At 43.2% G+C, this 17,939-nt stretch overlaps 1 protein-coding gene across 1 annotated transcript in view; it reads right to left on the bottom strand.

Annotated features, from left to right (window-relative positions):
* camk1da (calcium/calmodulin-dependent protein kinase 1Da) overlaps positions 1 to 17,939 on the bottom strand; it is a 423,380-nt gene that overhangs the window by 62,594 nt on the left and 342,847 nt on the right. The window contains exon 6 of the mRNA XM_060843087.1: positions 14,010 to 14,085. Within this exon, the coding sequence (XP_060699070.1) occupies positions 14,010 to 14,085 (76 nt within the window). The remainder of the gene's footprint in view (positions 1 to 14,009; positions 14,086 to 17,939) is intronic.

A 17,939-nucleotide genomic window follows, 5' to 3' on the forward strand; every position in this document is an offset into this window, starting at 1 on the left:
GAAGATACAGACTGTAGGGAAATAGATGGTGACATCTTGCAAAATGTTCAGATTACAAAGGAGGAAGTGCTGGATGTCTTGGAACGGTTAACGGTGGATAAATCCCCAGGACCTGATCAGGTGTACCCAAGAACTCTGTGGGAAGCTAGAGAAGTGATTGCTGGGCCTCTTGCTGAAATATTTGTATCATCGATAGTCACAGGTGAGGGGCCGGAAGACTGGAGGTTGGCAAATGTGGTGCCACTGTTTAAGAAGGGCGATAAAGACAAGCTAGGGAACTAGTGACCTGTGAGCCTGACCTTGGTGGTGGGCAAGTTGTTGGAGGGAGATCTGAGGGACAGGATGTACATGTATTTGGAAAGGCAAGGACTGATTCGGGATAGTCAACATGGCTTTGTGCGTGGGAAATCATGTCTCGCAAACTTGATTGAGTTTTTTGAAGAAGTAACAAAGAAGATTGATGAGGGCAGAGCAGTAGATGTGATCTATTTGGACTTCAGTAAGGTGTTCGACAATGTTCCCCAAGGTTAGATCTCATGGAATACAGGGAGAACTAGCCATTTGGATACAGAACTGGCTCAAACGTAGAAGGTAGAAGGTAGAAGGTGGTGGTGGAGGGTTGTTTTTTAGACTGGAGGCCTGTGGCCAGTGAAGTGCCACAAGGATCGGTGCTGGGTCCTCTACTTTCTGTCATTTACATAAATTATTTGGATGCGAGCATAACAAGTACAGTTAGTAAGTTTGCAGATGACACCAAAATTGGAGGTGTAGTGGACAGTGAAGAGGGTTACCTCAGATTACAACAGGATCTGGACCAGATGGGCCATTGGGCTGAGAATTGGCAGATGGAGTTTAATTCAGATAAATGCGAGGTGATGCATTTTGGGACAGCAAATTTTAGCAGGACTTATACATTTAATGGTAAGGTTCTAGGGAGTGTTGCTGAACAAAGAGACCTTGGAGTGCAGATTCATAGCTCCTTGAAATTGGAGTCGCAGGTACATAGTTTAGTGAAGAAGGCATTTGGTATGCTTTCCTTTATTGGTCAGAGTATTGAGTACAGGAGTTGGGAGGTCATGTTGCGGCTATACAGGACATTGGTTAGGCCACTGTTGGAACATTGCGTGCAATTCTGGTCTTCTTTCTATCGGAAAGATGTTGTGAATCTTGAAAGGGTTCAGAAAAGATTTACAAGGATGTTGCCAGGGTTGGAGGATTTGAGCTATAGGGAGAGGCTGAACAGGCTGGGGATGTTTTCCCTGGAGCGTCGGAGGCTGAGGGGTGACCTTATAGATGTTTACAAAATTATGAGGGACATGGATAGGATAAATAGACAAAGTCTTTTCCTTGGGGTGGGGGAGTCCAGAACTAGAGAGCATAGGTTTAGGGTGAGAGGGGAAAGATATAAAAGAGACCTAAGGGACAACTTTTTCATGCAGAGGGTACGGGTATGGAATGAGCTGCCAGAGGGTGTGGTGGAAGTTGGTACAATTGCAACATTTAAGAGGCATTTGGATGGGTACATGAATAGGAAGGGTTTGGAGGGATATGGGCCGGGTGCTGGCAGGTGGGATGAGATTGGGTTGGGATATGTGGTCGGCATGGACAGGTTGGACCGAAGGGTCTGTTTCCATGCTGTACATCTCTATGACTCTATAAAGTCCCCAAGTGAATTATCATGGGATAGGGAGCCATTTGATTTGGCAGGTAATGACAAAAACCATCTATTGAATTCATACTTTATATTGTTTGAGGTACCTACCAAATGCCCAAATCTATGGACACATTTACTTACTGTCTCTGAGCTTTGAGATTAACAATAATAATTGTAGAGAAACCAGTCAAATCACAATTAGATGTTCTGAAGAAGGGTCACTGGACTTGAAAAGTTAACTGCTTTCTCTCTCCAAAGATAATGGCTGACCTGCTAAGTTTCTCCAGCAATTTCTGTTTTTGTCACAGATTTCCAGCATCTGCAGTTGTTTTAGAGAAGTAGGTGTGAATGGGCACCATCCGTTCTCAATTACACAGCCCGTGGCTTCTGTCTTCACATCATTCTGGGTGGACAACGCAAGTATTGATCCTGTGATGGGAACTCACTGCAATTAATGAATCTTAATCGCTTATGAGCCAGACTTAATCAGTCCATCTGTGAACAAAAGCTCCAAAGATAGTCATATATCTGCCTTTTTAAGCTGCAGTATCCTAAATGTCCCCAAGCCTCTTGCTTTTCAAGTGAAAAGAAAATCTGCTGTAAAACCACAACTAATTCCATGACCTGTTGAAAATCCATCTCTGGAAGAAACTTCTGCAATAATACTGATTAATGACTTTGACTAGTGAACCCATTGAGACCATCTTCGGGGACTGAAACAGCCTCTTCACATGGCCCACAATGCACTGTTTCCTCAGGACAATCCAAACACATCCATTGTGAACTTTCCTTTTGTTGGAAACTTGTAAAAGTTATTCTCTTTAACTGCATTCATTCTTGAATGTACGTGTGTATGCCAAGTGAATCACACACTTTTAGACTTTCAGGATGAGAGCAAGAATAAATAATCCTCTTCATTTAGACCCACAAAAACTTGCTGCTGGTTTTCAATTTGACCACATTCATGTTCAGGGGATAGGAAACAGAGATATCTTCCTTTTCAAAAATATGCTGATTACTGGAAGCAAGGAAGGGAAGGGAAGTTTCCATTCTCCCTCATCTTTATCCATGGCAGCAGCATCCAGTACTGCTCTGGTCTCCCTGCTGTTGTTTCTACAGCCCTATAACTGAAATTGGGAACTCAACAGAGCTGGGGACAGCATCATCTCATGCCTTGGTGATGCTTATGCTGGGAGTTATAAACTGCTACTGCGCTAGCCATGAAACATTATTGTGGACATTTTTAAAAATGGATTGCAGAGATTAATGTCACTGCAAAATCTCGAACAAAACAGGAACGTTTGTAGCGATTGTAACAAAGTTAGCCAGATGGACCTCATAGAATATGAGTTCCCTGATTGAGGCTGTTAATCTAGTCCAATCAGGAAGTCCTGACTGACAGATATAAACAGGAGTGTAAGGGGTTCTATTCACTTTGAGAGCTGGCTCTAAGGGAGCCGAACCAGTGTTAAGTACAATGCATGTGTAAATAAAGTGTGAATTGGTGACAGGATACCAGCCTTTGTGGAGTTATTTCAATATTAATAAGCTGTCCCTAATAGTGTTGTGGGTCTACCTACAGCACATGGACAGCAGCAGTTCAAGAAGGCAGCTCACCCCCACCTTCTCAAGGGGCAACTAGGGAGGGCAATAAATGCTGGGCTCAGACATCAACGCACACATCCCACAAGTGAATTAAAACAGAACAAATTATATTATTGCTCGACTGTGACAAAAAAATTCCAACTCGCAAAGACTTTCAACATAACCTACTGTAGTAATGATGCTGAAACTGTCAGCATTCAGGGCCATTACATTTCTGCAGTCAGTCTCTGCAGCCCACACATGCACAGTTAAACGCAGAAAAACAGAAGGTACAAATCAGTGATTCTTGGCTTCTCTAGAGCAATCAAGTAGAAATCACTGAACTGATCAGAAAATAAACTGTTTTTCTATTAATCTTGCTGCAAGAACTCTTTCAAGAGTTACGCCTGTTAAATGAGTTGTAACTGGATGTTTAATTGTGTCATAAGTTCATAATTACTGCGAAACAGTCTTAGTGGCCCTGAAAAAGTAAATTTTATACCTAGGATATTTTTCACTGGAGATTGAGAGGTGACCTTACAGAGGTTTATAAAATCATGACGAGTATAGATAGAGCTAATGGCAGGTGTCTTTTCCCTAGGATGGGGAATTTAAGACTAGGAGGCATATTGTTAAGGTGAGAGGAGAGAAATTTGGGGCAACTTCATTTACACAGAGGGCAGTTTGTGTCTGGGATTTCTGAGCCAGTGGTGGATGCGGGTACAGTTACAAAGTTTAAAAGATGCATGGATAAGTTAATGAATAGGAAAGTTTGGAGGAATATGGCCCTGGAACAGGCAGGTGGGCCGAGATTAGTTTGGGATTATGTTTGGACTGGTTGGATTGACGGGTCTGTTTCCGTGCTGTATGACTCTATGTTAAATGTTAAATTGCTCCAAATAAATATATCTTTTTAACAACTGATTCTAATATTTCAGTCCAAGACAAAAAGTAAAATTAAAAGTGAAGGGGTTTAGTAGTTAGTACCTGCTGGTTTGCTGTATGTGAGAAGGTTTCAATATAATTGGCTGCTTACTCTATTTAATGTCATCACAGTTGATGAATCCTTGCAGAGCCTTATGACCCAGTGGCTAACTCAAACATATGTAAGTAAAAGGGAAATCCACACCTCACAGATCGTTAGATCTTTGTTGGCAGCTTTTGTCCAGGTCAATAACAAGTACATTTCATTCATTACTGGCTGCAAAATCTGAGTCAATACTGGAGGCTTTATTAATGAATGACAGGTCAATGCTGACATCACAACTTTACAATGGCATTTTATGGCAGCAAATGTATTATGTTTAGTTAAGAGCAGATTCCAGTTTTACTGGTGAGTTTTTATTACACCCTGGAGTTAAGTTCCTCAGTTTGATTGCAAAAGAATAGACTTTGGTTATAAACCATCTGGGGCCCTTGTTACTCCATAGAGTGAGAGGATTAATGATGCTTTCTGTGTTCAACATAGCACACAACAAACTGAAAACTATAATACAGTTTATCATTTGATGTAATATTAAAGTCAACCCCAGAAAATAGGAGCTGCCTTAGTCTCATTGATGAACATGACCAGTATATTTGTGCTTCTTCTAAACATGCATTTAGGGACAACAATTATGCTAAGCAGAGGCAGAAGTTCTTTGGCGTCCATTTTATGATGTTCAAAGAAACTGAACAGCAGCTTGTGGATGTCTTTATGCCTCTCAGTGCCAGACGAACAGTAGCAGATGGCAAATGCAGCACAACCAGTGCCCCAAAATTCAAGTGAATATCTAAATACTGCTGAAATGTTTCAAGCAGTGTATTTCATTTCAACTGCCCTCCGAGTCCCATGGGTAATACAGCGTGCGGTAGGTGCATTGGTCTGAACAGCCGCCTATAGAGTCACCCTGAGAGGGGAAGAGAATCATCATCTTCTGTGAAGGATTGCTGATGATAACCCTTTCAGTGAGAACAATTCTCCCCAACTCCCCTCTGAGCTTCCACCTCTTTCCCTTAAATCTCTGATCTTCTTTATTGACCCCTCCATTCATGGAAAAACTGCCTTCCTATCCATCCTATCTATGTCCCTCACCTCCAACCGGTCCCCTCTCAACCTTCGATGTCCTAAGGACAACGACCCCAGCTTTCTGATATTTCCTCATAGCTCAGACCCCTCAGTCCTGTCAGCATCCTGGTGAATCCCCTCTGCACCCTTTCTAGTCTTTCTGATAATGTGGTGACCAAAACTGCACACAGTGCTCCAGTTAGGCCTAACCAGGATTTTATACATTTCCAGCAAATCCTTTCTGTTCTTGTATTCTATGCCTTGGCTATAAAGGCAAGTATCCCAGATGCCTCCTTAACTATTTGTCCACCTTCTCTGCTGCCTGGGATCTGTGGATACACACAGCAAGGTTCCCTGGCTCTTCCCAGTGCAAACCCCTGCCCTGTTAGTCCTCACAAACCCCTTTCCCTCATACTCTTCCTGGCTCAATGCAATTTTCAACTGTCCTGCCCAGCTGACCAGGAGAGAGTGAGGACTGCAGTTGCTGGAGAGTCAGAGTCAGAAAGGGTGGCGCTGGAAAAGCACGGCAAGTCAGGCAGCATTCGACGAGGAGAATCGACGTTTTGGGCATATGCCCTTCATCAAGTGTGTGGGGAATGGGGAAGGGGGCTGAGAGATCAATAGAAGGTGGGTGTGGGGAGAAGGTAGCTGGGAAGGTGATAGGTAGATGCAGCTGCGGGGTGATGGTGTTAGGTCGGAGGAGAGGGTGGAGCGGACAATTGGGAAGGAAGATGGACAGATAGGACAGGTCAAGAGGGCGGTGCCGAGTTGGAAGGTTGGATCTGGGATGACATGGGAGGAGGGGAGATTTGGAAACTAGTGAAGTCTATGTTGATGCCGTGTGGTTGAAGGGTTCCATGGCGGAAGATGAAGGATTCTTCCTGCAGTTGGCAGGTGGCTAGGATTTGGCGGTAGAGGAGGCCCAGAACATGCATGCCCTTGGCGGAGTGGGAGGGGGAATTGAAGTGGTCAGCCACAGGGTGGTGGGGTTGATTGGTGTGGATGTCCCAGAGATCTTCCCTGGAATGTTCCGTGAGTGAGGAGACCACATCGAGAGCAACGGACACAGTAGATTAGGTGTTTGGATATGCAGGTAAATCTCTGCTGGATGTGAAAAATCCTCCTGCAGATTACAGTTACAGTTCACAGAAACATCTCTCGACCATCTCCCTCTGCTTTCTGCCTGTCTGCCAATTTTGGATCTAAATGCCAGTTTACCTTGGGACCACATGGATTCTTACTTTCTTTAACTAGTTTGCCATGAGGTGTCTTATCAAAAGACTTGCTAAAGCCCACGTAGATGACATCAAATGCATTACCCACATCAACACTCCTGGTTACTACCTCCGAAGTGTGATTAAATTTGTCCGATATAACCATCCCTTAACAAAGCCACATTGACTATCCTGATTAATCAGTGTCTCTTTCAGTGCAGACATATTCTGTCCCTCAGAATTCTTTCTAATGACTACCCCACAATCAAGGTTGGACTGACTGGCCTACAATTTCCTGGTCTATCTCTTCCCCCCTTTTTTAAGAATGGGACAATGTTAGCTGTTCTCCAGTCCTCCGGCCCCTCCTCTGTGGTCAGTGAGGTTTGGAAAATTTCTGCCACTGCCTCTTGACATCTCCTCCCTTGCCTCACGAAAAGGCCTGGGTTATATCTCAACCTGGGTGGCACGGTGGCTCAGTGGTTAGCACTGCTGCCTCACAGCACCAGGGTCCCAGGTTTGATTCCAGCCTTGGGCAGCTGTCTGTGTGGAGTTCGCACATTCTCCCTGTGTCTGTGTGGGTGTGCTCCGGTTTCCTCCCACAATCCAAAGATGTGCAGGTCAGGTGAATTGGCCATGCTGAATTGTCCATAGTGTTAGGTGCATTAGTCAGAGGGGTAGGGGTTACTCTTTGGAAGGTCGGTGTGGATTTGTTGGGCTGAAAGGCCTGTTTCCGCACTAGGGGATTTAATCTAAACTGTTTACTGTTAGTCCCTCCTTTCTCTCTCTCCCTTAATTTCTTCTAATATGTCACTGTCCACCACCCTGATATCTATAACTGTGCCATCTTTTTCATTGTGAAGATCAGAGGACAGACAGATGATCACAGTGGTGCCTAAAAAGCCTATTATTTTCCTAGTTATTCACTTGCACATTAAATATTTTTAAAAATCTTTATGGGTTTTCCTTTATTCTATCTGCTAGTGCTTTCTCATGTACTCTCTTTGCTTTCTTAATTTTCTTTTTAAATTCATGCCCGTGTTATTATAGCAAAAAGTGAGGTCTGCAGATGCTGGAGATCAGAGCTGAAAATGTGTTGCTGGTTAAAGCACAGCAGGTTAGGCAGCATCCAAGGAACAGGAAATTCTAGGCAGTATCCAAGGAACAGGAAATTCTAGGCAGCATCCAAGGAACAGGAAATTCTAGGCAGTATCCAAGGAATAGGAAATTCTAGGCAGCATCCAAGGAACAGGAAATTCTAGGCAGTATCCAAGGAACAGGAAATTCTAGGCAGCATCCAAGGAACAGGAAATTCTACTCCTCCAACGATATTGCAGCATTGAGCTCTTGATATCTGCAATAAACGTCTCTGTTTTTCTTAATCCTAACATTTATATCTCTCAGCATCCTGGATTCTCCAGCCTTGGCTCACTCTATGTCTTTACAGGAACACATCTGTCCAGCACTCGCACTATTTCCTCCTTGGATGTCTCTCACTGCTCGACAAAGTTCTATCCGCAAGTAACTGCTCCCAGTCCACTCAGGCTAAATTGCATCGTCTCTTCATAAAATCAGCCATTTTAGAACTTTTCTTCCCGCTCAATCCCTATTAATTTCCACAGCTATCCTAAGTCTAACTGAGTTATGGTCACTATATCTCCCTGATTGATACACCTTCCAATTCCTGGGCTCATTTCTGAACATTAGAACTGCCCCCTCTCTGATTGGGCTTCCTCTATACTGGTTAAAAAAGTTCATCTGGCTGCGGTTTAAGAAGTCTGCTCCCTCCCTATCACTGAAACCGTCTCAGTTAACATTTGGGTAGTTAAAATCCTCAACTATTCCTGCCTTATTAGTTTTATGCTCCTCTAAATTTGATAACACATTTGACCCAGTATCTCTCCCTGACTGTTTGGGTCCTATTTTTCACTTTACCCATATGTTTAATATTTAATATGTACCCTTGTTTAATGATATTTCCAAGAGTACAATTGCCTTTATTGGTCTGAGCATTGAGTATAGGAGTTGGGAGGTCATGTTCCCACCTCAGGCAACTGTCTGTGCGGAGTTTGCATGTTCTCCCCGTGCCTAGGTGGGTTTCCTCTGGGTGCTCCGGTTTCCTCCCACAGTCCAAAAATGTGCAGGTTAGGTGAATTGGCCATGCTAAATTGCCTGTAGTGTTAGATGAAGGGATAATTGTCGGGGAATGGGTCTGGGTGGGTTGCTCTTCGGAGGGTCGGTGTGGACTTGTTGGGCTGAAGGGCCTGTTTCCACACTGTAAGTAATCTAATCTAAAAAAAACGTATGGCTGCACAGGACATTGGTTAGGCAACTTTTGCAATATTGCATGCAATTCTGGTCTCCCTCCTATAAAAAAGATGTTGTTAAACTTGAAAAGATTTACAATTGATTCTTTGATGAATATTGTAATCCCTCTCTTCCAAACCCTTCTAGTCTTGCCTGAATACCTTATCACTGGGAATGCTGAGCTGTCAATTCCTTACATCCTTCAGTCATTGACTGCAGCCAGAAGGACGCAGCTCCCCTACTCATCTAGACCACCAGGAGCCACTGTGATTTCCCACTCTGTGCACAATGTACAAAGTACAGGTTTGACAAACCCAACACAATCCCAGACACACCTGAACAAATCAGAATGTGGAGCCTTTCCTTTATTGTACCCTTGCTCCTGCTGAGGGAGCGATAAAAGAAATCTTACACTTGTTTAGGTACCGAGTCTCACTCAGGTCTACCACTGCACTGCCTTTTTATCTGGAGGGTCCTCATCTCACCCCCCCTCCACTCAGTGACACTGTCACAGGGTCCCCACCCCTCCACTCAGGGACACTGTCACAGGGTCCCCACCCCTCCACTCAGTGACAGTGTCACAGGGTCCCCACCCCCTCCTCTCAGTGACAGTGTCACAGGGCCCCCACCCCCTCCCCTCAGTGACACTGACTGTCACAGGATCCCCTCCCCCTCCTCTCAGTGACACCGTCACAGGGTCCCCACCCCCACCCGTCAGTGGCACCGTCATAGGGTCTCCACCCCCTCCCCTCAGTGACACCGTCACAGGGTCCGCACCCCCTCCCCTCAGTGACACTGTCACAGAGTCCCCACACCCTCCTCTCAGATACACTGTCACAGGGTCCCCACCCCCTCCTCTCAATGACACTGTCACAGGATCCTCTCTGCTCCTCCCAGTGACACCGCCTAAGTTGAACCCTCTCCAATACTTTCTTATCTCTCCCCAGGATTCCTTTTTAGTGTGTAACAAACTGTGATAGCAAATCAGATAATCAAAGGCCTGTGGTCTGATAAACCATCTCTGCCCATCTTAACAACTCCGTTAAATAAATGTACTTTAGTGTCAGAGCCACCCTGTGTGCTGAGTCTCACTTTGATTTAAGAATCAAATGTCATACGTCTGTCATCGATAATATCAACTCATCCCCTTCGGAACTGCAGGAGGTTACTCAATCTCTGAAACATGTTTTGTCTATTATTTAGATCACAGTTTGTGGAATGGCGAACATGAACATACCTGAGACCAGCAATGCGAACATCTTCTGTAGCTGTTTTAAACAATGAACTTTCAAAGGAAGGTATATTTTCACTACTGTTAGCAACCACTGACCTCTATTACAGAGGAATATTATTCACCTTGATAGAATAATCAAGAGGTGATAGCAGCACATTCATTTTCACCACGCCCTGGATAACAGCTTCCTTTTTATATTCACTTAGGGGATGTGGATGTCTCTGGCTGGATGGGGGGAGTTTTCAGGAGGTAGTGTTTCCATCTGTCTGTTGTCTTTATCCTTCTAGATAGAAGTAATTATGGGTTTGGAGGATCCTGTCATCTTATGGATAGCACACACTTCTGCGACTGACCATCAGTGGTGATGGGAGCAGATGCTTGTGGATGTGGTGTCAATCATGTGGGCTGCTTTGTCTGAGATGGTGTCAAGCGTCTTGAGTGTTGATTTAGAGGTGCAGGTGTTCAAAGTTAAAAATCACCAACACCAGGTTATAGTCCAACAGGTTTATATGGAAGCACGAGCTTTCGGAGCGCTGTTCCTTCATCAGGTGGTTGTAGACTTGAGTGTTATCCCGGTAAGTGGAGAATATTCTGTCACAGTCCTGGCTTGTGCCTTGTAGATGGTGGACAAGCTTTGGGGAGTCAGGAAGTGAGTTACTCGTTACTGGATTCCTAGCCCCTGACCTGGTCTAATTGCCACTGTGTTTATACGATGAGCTCAGTTGAGTTTCTGGTCACTAGTAAACCCTCAGGATGTTGTTAGTGGGGGATTCAGTGATGGTAACATAATTGAATGTCAAGGAGTGGTTGTTATATTCTCTCTTGTTGGAGATAGGCATAGACTGGAATTTTGTTGCACAAATATTCCTTTCAATGAAGTGAAGCATTTCCTTACATCTAACCGTAAAACTGAAAGATGCTGAAAATCAGAGATAGAAACAGAAATTGCTGGAAAAACACAGCAAGTCTGAAGTTCTGGAGAAGGGTCACTGGATCTGAAATGTGAACTCTGATTTCTGTCCACAGATGCTGCCAGACATGCTGAGTTTTTCCAGGAACATCTAACCTCTTTCACACATAGATACTCAACATTCACTATCCATCCTAAATAAACCACTCAGCGTGACAAATATTAATTCCTTTATTAATATAAAACCTTTGTTTGAAAATAGTGAGGCTTACATTGACCAAATGAAAAGACTCAACTGCTTCAGTCAACAAAAAGTGGGCGGCACAGTGGCACGGTGGTTAGCACTGCTGCCTCACAACGCCACAGACCTGGGTTCAATTCCTGTCTCAGGCGACTGACTGTGTGGAGTTTGCATGTTCTCCCCGTGTCTGCGTGGGTTTCCTCCGGGTGCTCCAGTTTCCTCCCACAGTCCAAAGATATGCGGGTCAGGTGAATTGGCCATGCTAAATTGCCGGTAGTGTTAGGTAAGGAGTAAATGTATGGGTATGGGTGGGTTGCGTTCGGTGGGTCGGTGTGGACTTGTTAGGCCGAAGGGCCTGTTTCCACACTGTAAGTAATCTAATCTAAAAAGCCCCAGAATTGGTTATTATTTTCATTTGGTTCTTCCAAAGACATTGATAGCCCCATAATATTTGCGGAATAAAACTAGCACAGCATTCCAAATTCTCACTGGGCCTGCCCATTATCTACCCTTCAGTCAACCTTACAAAAACAAATGATCTGGTCATTACTGGATTGCTGTTGTTTGTGGGAGTTTAAAGTATGCAAACTGACTGCCATTCTCCCTGGGACTGAAGATCAAAATTATTTTATCAATTGCAAAGTGCATCAGAATGCTCTGAGCTCATAAAAGGAACGAGACAAAAGACTCAGCAGACAATCAATTTTTCAATGTATAATTTCAGTTACATCACACTGTAAATTTTTGCTGTAAATTCTGTGTTAGGATTGAGTCCTCCACTATCACCCAATGAAGGAGCATCGCTCCGAAAACTAGTGTGCTTCCAATTAAATCTGTTGGACTATAACCTGGTGTTGTGTGATTTTTAACTTTGTACACCCCAGTCCAACACCGGCATCTCCAAATCATGACAGAAATATGAGCAGCTATTAGCATTATTTAGCAACACAAGCCAAAAACTATTTCACTTTTACAACCATCCTTTCTGACATTAGATTCTCTGGGATTGTGTGATATAAACTGGAAGCCGTAGTAGTTTTCTGTCAGTAATAATATTTTGGACTTGAGTTGTTTTGAAGAATTATGAAAATGCCAAATAACTAATCATAGAAATGTAACAGGACAGGAGGGCATTTGGACCATTGTGTTTCTGCTGGCTTTCTGCTTGAGGAACCAAACTATCCAAGCCCCATGACCTTTCCTTGTAGCCCTGAAAATAAATGTCTAATTTCTTTTGGAAAGCCAGAACTGAATGTGCTTCCACCGCGCTCTCTGCATTCCAGATCCTAACCACTCCTTATTTTGAAATGTTTTTCCACATGTTGCACTTTTTTTGCCAGTCACCAGAATTTGTTGTTTTCTTGTTTGCAATCTTCTGCCAATGTGAACAGTTTCTCTCTACCTACTCTAATAGCACCTCATAATTCTAAACTCTTCTGTTCTCTCAATTCCCTCCGCTCTGGAAGAATCAGCCCCTGCCTTCGATCCACACAATTGAAATCCCTCAACCCTAGAGTTATTCTCATCGAGACTTTTCACGCTCTCACGAAAGGTTTCACATTCTTCTGAACATTCAATGCTCCAAAGTTGAGGCCAAGTTAATGTTTTATGAAACAAAAAAACAGAAATTGCTGGAAAAGCTCAGCAGGTCTGACAGCATTTGCAGGGAGAAATCAGGGTTAACATTTCGGGTCAGGTGACCCTTCCTCAGAACTGCGGCTCTACGAGAATGGCTTTGGAGTGACGGCCTTCAGTTATGTGGATCGATTGGTCAAATAGAGGCTGATCTTCCCAGAGGGAAGGGCATTGTGAGGATAGAGGAGTCTGTAATTTTGAGGTGAAAATGTGCTGCTGGAAAAGCGCAGCAGGTCGGGCAGCATCCAAAGAGCAGAAGAATCGACATTTTGGGCATGAGCCCTTCTTCAGCCCTTCTTCGGGCTCATGCCCGAAACATCAATTCTCCTGCTCTTTGGATGCTGCCCGACCTGCTGCGCTTTTCCAGCAGCACATTTTCAGCTCTGATCTCCAGCATCTGCGGTCCTCACTTTCTCCTGTAATTCTGAGGTGCCCACCAGAGTAAATAAAGAAACTGTTCACATTGGTAGTTCTGAGGAAGGATCATCGGACCCGAAATGTTAACACTGATTTCTCTTCACAGATGCTGCCAGACTTGCTGAGCTTTTCCAGCATTTTTGGTTTGTGTTCCTGATTTCCAGAATCCATGGTTCTTTTTGTTTTATTTAGTATTTTATGTAGGTTTATCATAACTTCCTCTTGTATTCAATGCCTCTATTTGAAAAGTCCAGGATCCCATTGACCTTATGAATCACTTTCTTAATCTGACTTCTCACCTTCATCAATTTATGTACACATTGTCCAGGCCCTGTGCAGGTCAGGTGAATTGGCCAGGCTAAATTGCCCCTAGTGTTAGGTGCACTAGTCAGAGGAAATAGTTCTGGGTGGGTTACTCTTCAGCGGGTCGGTGTGGACCTGTTGGGCTGAAGGGCCTGTTTCCACACTGTAGGGAATCTAATCTAATCTTCCACTCTTGGCAGTTAGAATTGTAATCTTTACATTGGTTCCTTTTCTTCTGCTTCCCAAATTGTATCACTTCACATTACTAATGATTCCAATGTACTAAGTTCAGAAATCTTGCAGCAACTCTTGGGAAACTTAGTTAAACCTCATAGAGTTTTTATGGTACCTGTCACAGTGTGTTTGCAGCAAACAACAGAACAAAAGACATCACGGGCACATGTAACTGACATTGGTTGTTCTGAATTTGCATCGATAACATTGCTGTAGGAGGGGGTATACTCACAGGATGTAAGAAATGACTCCAATAGACCAGCAGTCCACGGCTTTGCTGTAGGGTTTCTGTGCCAGCACTTCTGGAGCTAGGAAAGCAAACAATGAGAATCAATTTAAAGAGAAGAGCAACTAGAAATGCAGTGGTCAATAATCCCCGATCAACACTCATTGAAGCCTCACAGAGTGAAGGATTTCACAAGTGCTGTCAAACACAGCACAAGCAGGCTTTACTAACAGCTAAGGTACTGTTGCCTTCCTTCGCCAAGTAAATTGCAAAGATCAAATTATAAATTTGAATGTACACAATTCATGTTTTTAACCTAAAATATTTCTTAATTCTAACAGAAATGATTTTCAACAGGTATTCAAATATATTGCAGTTTAGGTACTAATGTGAGGCATCATTCATTATCCATAATGAACTTGAGTAATTACAACAGCATAGCTTTGTTGAAAAATGTGTTGCTGGAAATGGGCAGCAGGTCAGGCAGCATCCAAGGAGCAGGAGAATCGCCGTTTCGGGCATAAGCCCTTCTTCAGGATGCTGCCTGACCTGCTGCGCTTTTCCAGCAACAGATTTTTCAGCTCTAACCTCCAGCATCTGCAGTCCTCACTTTCTCCCAGCATAGCTTTGTACCTGACATATGAGAATGATCAGGTAACTGACACAGTGCCAGGGCAAAGGGATGAGTCTGTTAACCAGAGCAAGTGTATGTGAACATCATTGGTGTGGATGAAAGGTTAAACATTTTGCTATTCTCTACAGTTTCTGCAAATTCATTTGAGAGAAAATTAGCATTCATTTTACTAATGATGTAATCATCTCCATGAAATGAGTTCATAATTCAAGAAAACTAAACCCATGCAGATAAACATTCATCTGAGATTGATATGTTTTTGTCAGGGAAGAATGTCAGGAACCTGGAGCTAAATCACCAAAGATCCAACTGTAAAGTAGAATACGTTTAAGAGTTTGGAGTGGTCTTCTGCTGTTCTTATGTCCCTAATTGTGTGTTTACCCATGTGTCAACGAGTGAGAGACAAAATAAAATACTGACTCCACACGGCATTCATTAATTCTGAATTTGAAAAGGCCTATTGCATGTTCAAAATTCTTCCAGGAGTGTGTCAAACTGTACGCATGTTTAGAAAATTGCAGATGGCATGTAGGGAAGTAGCGTGAATTGTCGGGAAAATTGTGGAACTTCATGAGGACACAGACTGACTGGTCAATAAAGTGTGGAGCTGGAAAAGCACAGCAGGTCAAGCAGCATCAGAGGAGCAGGAGGGCTGACGTTTCAGATCGGGACCCTTCATCAGTCGACTCCCCTCCTCCTCTGATGATACTTAACCTGTTGTGCTTTTTCCAGCTCCACGTTTTATCAACGGACTCTCCAGAACCTGCAGTTCTCACTATCTCCCGGTCCACAGACTGATTTTTGGAAAGGTCAGGCAAGGTAGTGGCTAATGAAACCTAATGCAGAGAAATATGAAGTGATAGATTTTTGGTCAGATGAACAAGGAGAGGCAATCTAAAATTAAGGGTACAGCTGTAAAACGGGGTGCAGCAATAAAGAGACTTAGCTACATGAGCAAAGGGTATGAAGGTGATGATGCAGATTGAGAAAGTGGTTAAAAAATTTGGGATGCTTGACTTTATAAGTGGAAACATAGCATAGAAAAGCAAGTTCTAATGAAACTTTCTAAAACAATGATACAGCCACAACTGGACTATCGTGCCCAGTTCAGTGCACCACACTTTAAGAAGTGTGGAACGGTTTGCAATGAAGCTGAAAAGTTTGATGGGAATGTTCTAGTGCAGAGGGACTTGAACATTCACAGGAATTGGGATGGTTCACCTTAACATTGTGAAAGTTGATAGGAGGTTTGCTGGAAGTGTCCAAATCATTGGACATAATCTAATGATTATCTAGTTCATATGTTTTAGAACATGACTTTTAGTTTTAGGGAATTCAAGTGTTAAATATGAGATAAATGGATACAACTGGATATACATCTCAAGCGAATGCAATTCAAATGCTCCTTTATTAGTCTTTGATATATTTCTGTGCCAACTTTATCAAATCCTATCAATTCCCATGTACACCATGTAGAGTGTAGCCAATAGATGAATTTTATAGACAAGTGTTGAGTGATTAAGGTGACTTAAAAACAACAGAGAGTTCTTCTTCACCCAAGCTATATGATAGAAAAATACTTCATATCCTGAGTAGCCAAATCCACCAGTGAGTCAGCGCCCTCACCACAGGAAAGTTGATTGGTATGAGACTTGATAGTTGACTGTTTATGGCATTGTGCTAACAATGTAGCAGCTATAAGCAGAGTTCAAATCTGCTCATAGGAAGTCATGGAATTAAAGTCAATCGTGAAGCAATTGCAGACTGGTGTCAGGCAAAGGTGACAATACTGTATTGTTATGACAACCCAACTAGTTCCCTGATATCCATTGCAGGCAAATTGACCCTCAGGCCACTGTTTTTGAGATTGACAATTAATGGATTCAGTATTAATTGTGAGCAATAGATGTGGTATAGCCTGAAGAACAAATTTAAATAAAGGAGAAAATCATAAAATACGTTTGTCTCTTGTCATTTCTGTTGTTGATTGCTTTTGGCTGACAGCAACTTTACAATCTCAGAAACTGACAGCACAGAAAGAGAGCTCTCAGCTGGATTTTTGAAAGAGCAGTTATATTCAGTCCTGCAGCCCTGCACACCTTTTGCCTATCACTCTGTAAGTTCCTCAATCTCAGCCTATATGCCACTTGCTTTTAAGTTCATTTCTACTACCTATTCAAAAGCATTTCAGATCCACATAGCCCAGTGGTAATGAATTCTCGACTAGATCTTTTCCCAGGGATTTTGAATCCGTGACCCATGGTTATTGACCCACTCACAAGAGGGACTGATCTGAGGAAGGATCACTCAACCTGAAACATTAATTCTGATTTCTCTCCACAGATGCTGCCAGTTCTGCTGAGCCTTTTCAGCAATTTCTGTCTTGGTTTCTGATTTACAGCATCTGTGATTCTTTCTGTTTTTATTCAGTGCATTCATCACCTACTTACTCCATCAAAACCACTCATCATTTTGGAAACCTTTATTAAGTAATGGTATTCCAGCTGAGGGATAGCTGATGAGTTAGAAAGTTCCAAAGCGACTTTGCTTTTAAAGTTGATTCCTCTTATTATAAATCCAAGTAATGTCAATGTTTTGACCATTACAAAGAACAAGAACAAAGAACAAAGAAAGTTTACAGCCCAGGAACAGGCCCTTCGGCCCTCCAAGCCTGAGCCGATCCAAATGTACTGTCTAAACCTGTCGGTCAATTCCTAAGCATCTGTATCCCTCTGCTGCCCACCTACTAATGCATCTGTCCAGATGCATCTTAAATGAATCTATCGTTCCTGCCTCTACCACCTCTGCTGGTAACGCGTTCCAAATGCCCACCACCCTCTGTGTGAAGTACTTGCCGCCTGTATCCCCCTTAAACTTTCCACCTCTCACCTTGAAAGCGTGACCTCTCGTTATTGAATCCTTCACCCTGGGAAAAAGCTTGTCTCTATCCACCCTGTCTATACCCTTCATGATTTTGTAAACTTCAATCAGGTCCCCCCTCAATCTCCTTTTTTCTAATGAAAACAATCCTAACCTACTCAACCTCTCTTCACAGCTAGCACCTTCCATACCAGGCAACATCCTCGTAAACCTTCTCTGCACCCTCTCCAAAGCACCCACATCCTTTTGGTAATGTGGCGCCCAGAACTGTACACAGTAGTCTAAATGCGGCCAAACCAATGTCTTGTATAATTTTAACACGACTTACCAGCTCTTTTACTCAATACCCTGTCCAATGAAGGCAAGCATACTATATGCCTTCTTGACCACTCTATCCACCTGTGCAGCAATCTTCAGGTTTC

This window comes from Hemiscyllium ocellatum, chromosome 23 (assembly GCF_020745735.1).
Source record: "Hemiscyllium ocellatum isolate sHemOce1 chromosome 23, sHemOce1.pat.X.cur, whole genome shotgun sequence".
Taxonomy (NCBI): Eukaryota; Metazoa; Chordata; class Chondrichthyes; order Orectolobiformes; family Hemiscylliidae; genus Hemiscyllium; species Hemiscyllium ocellatum.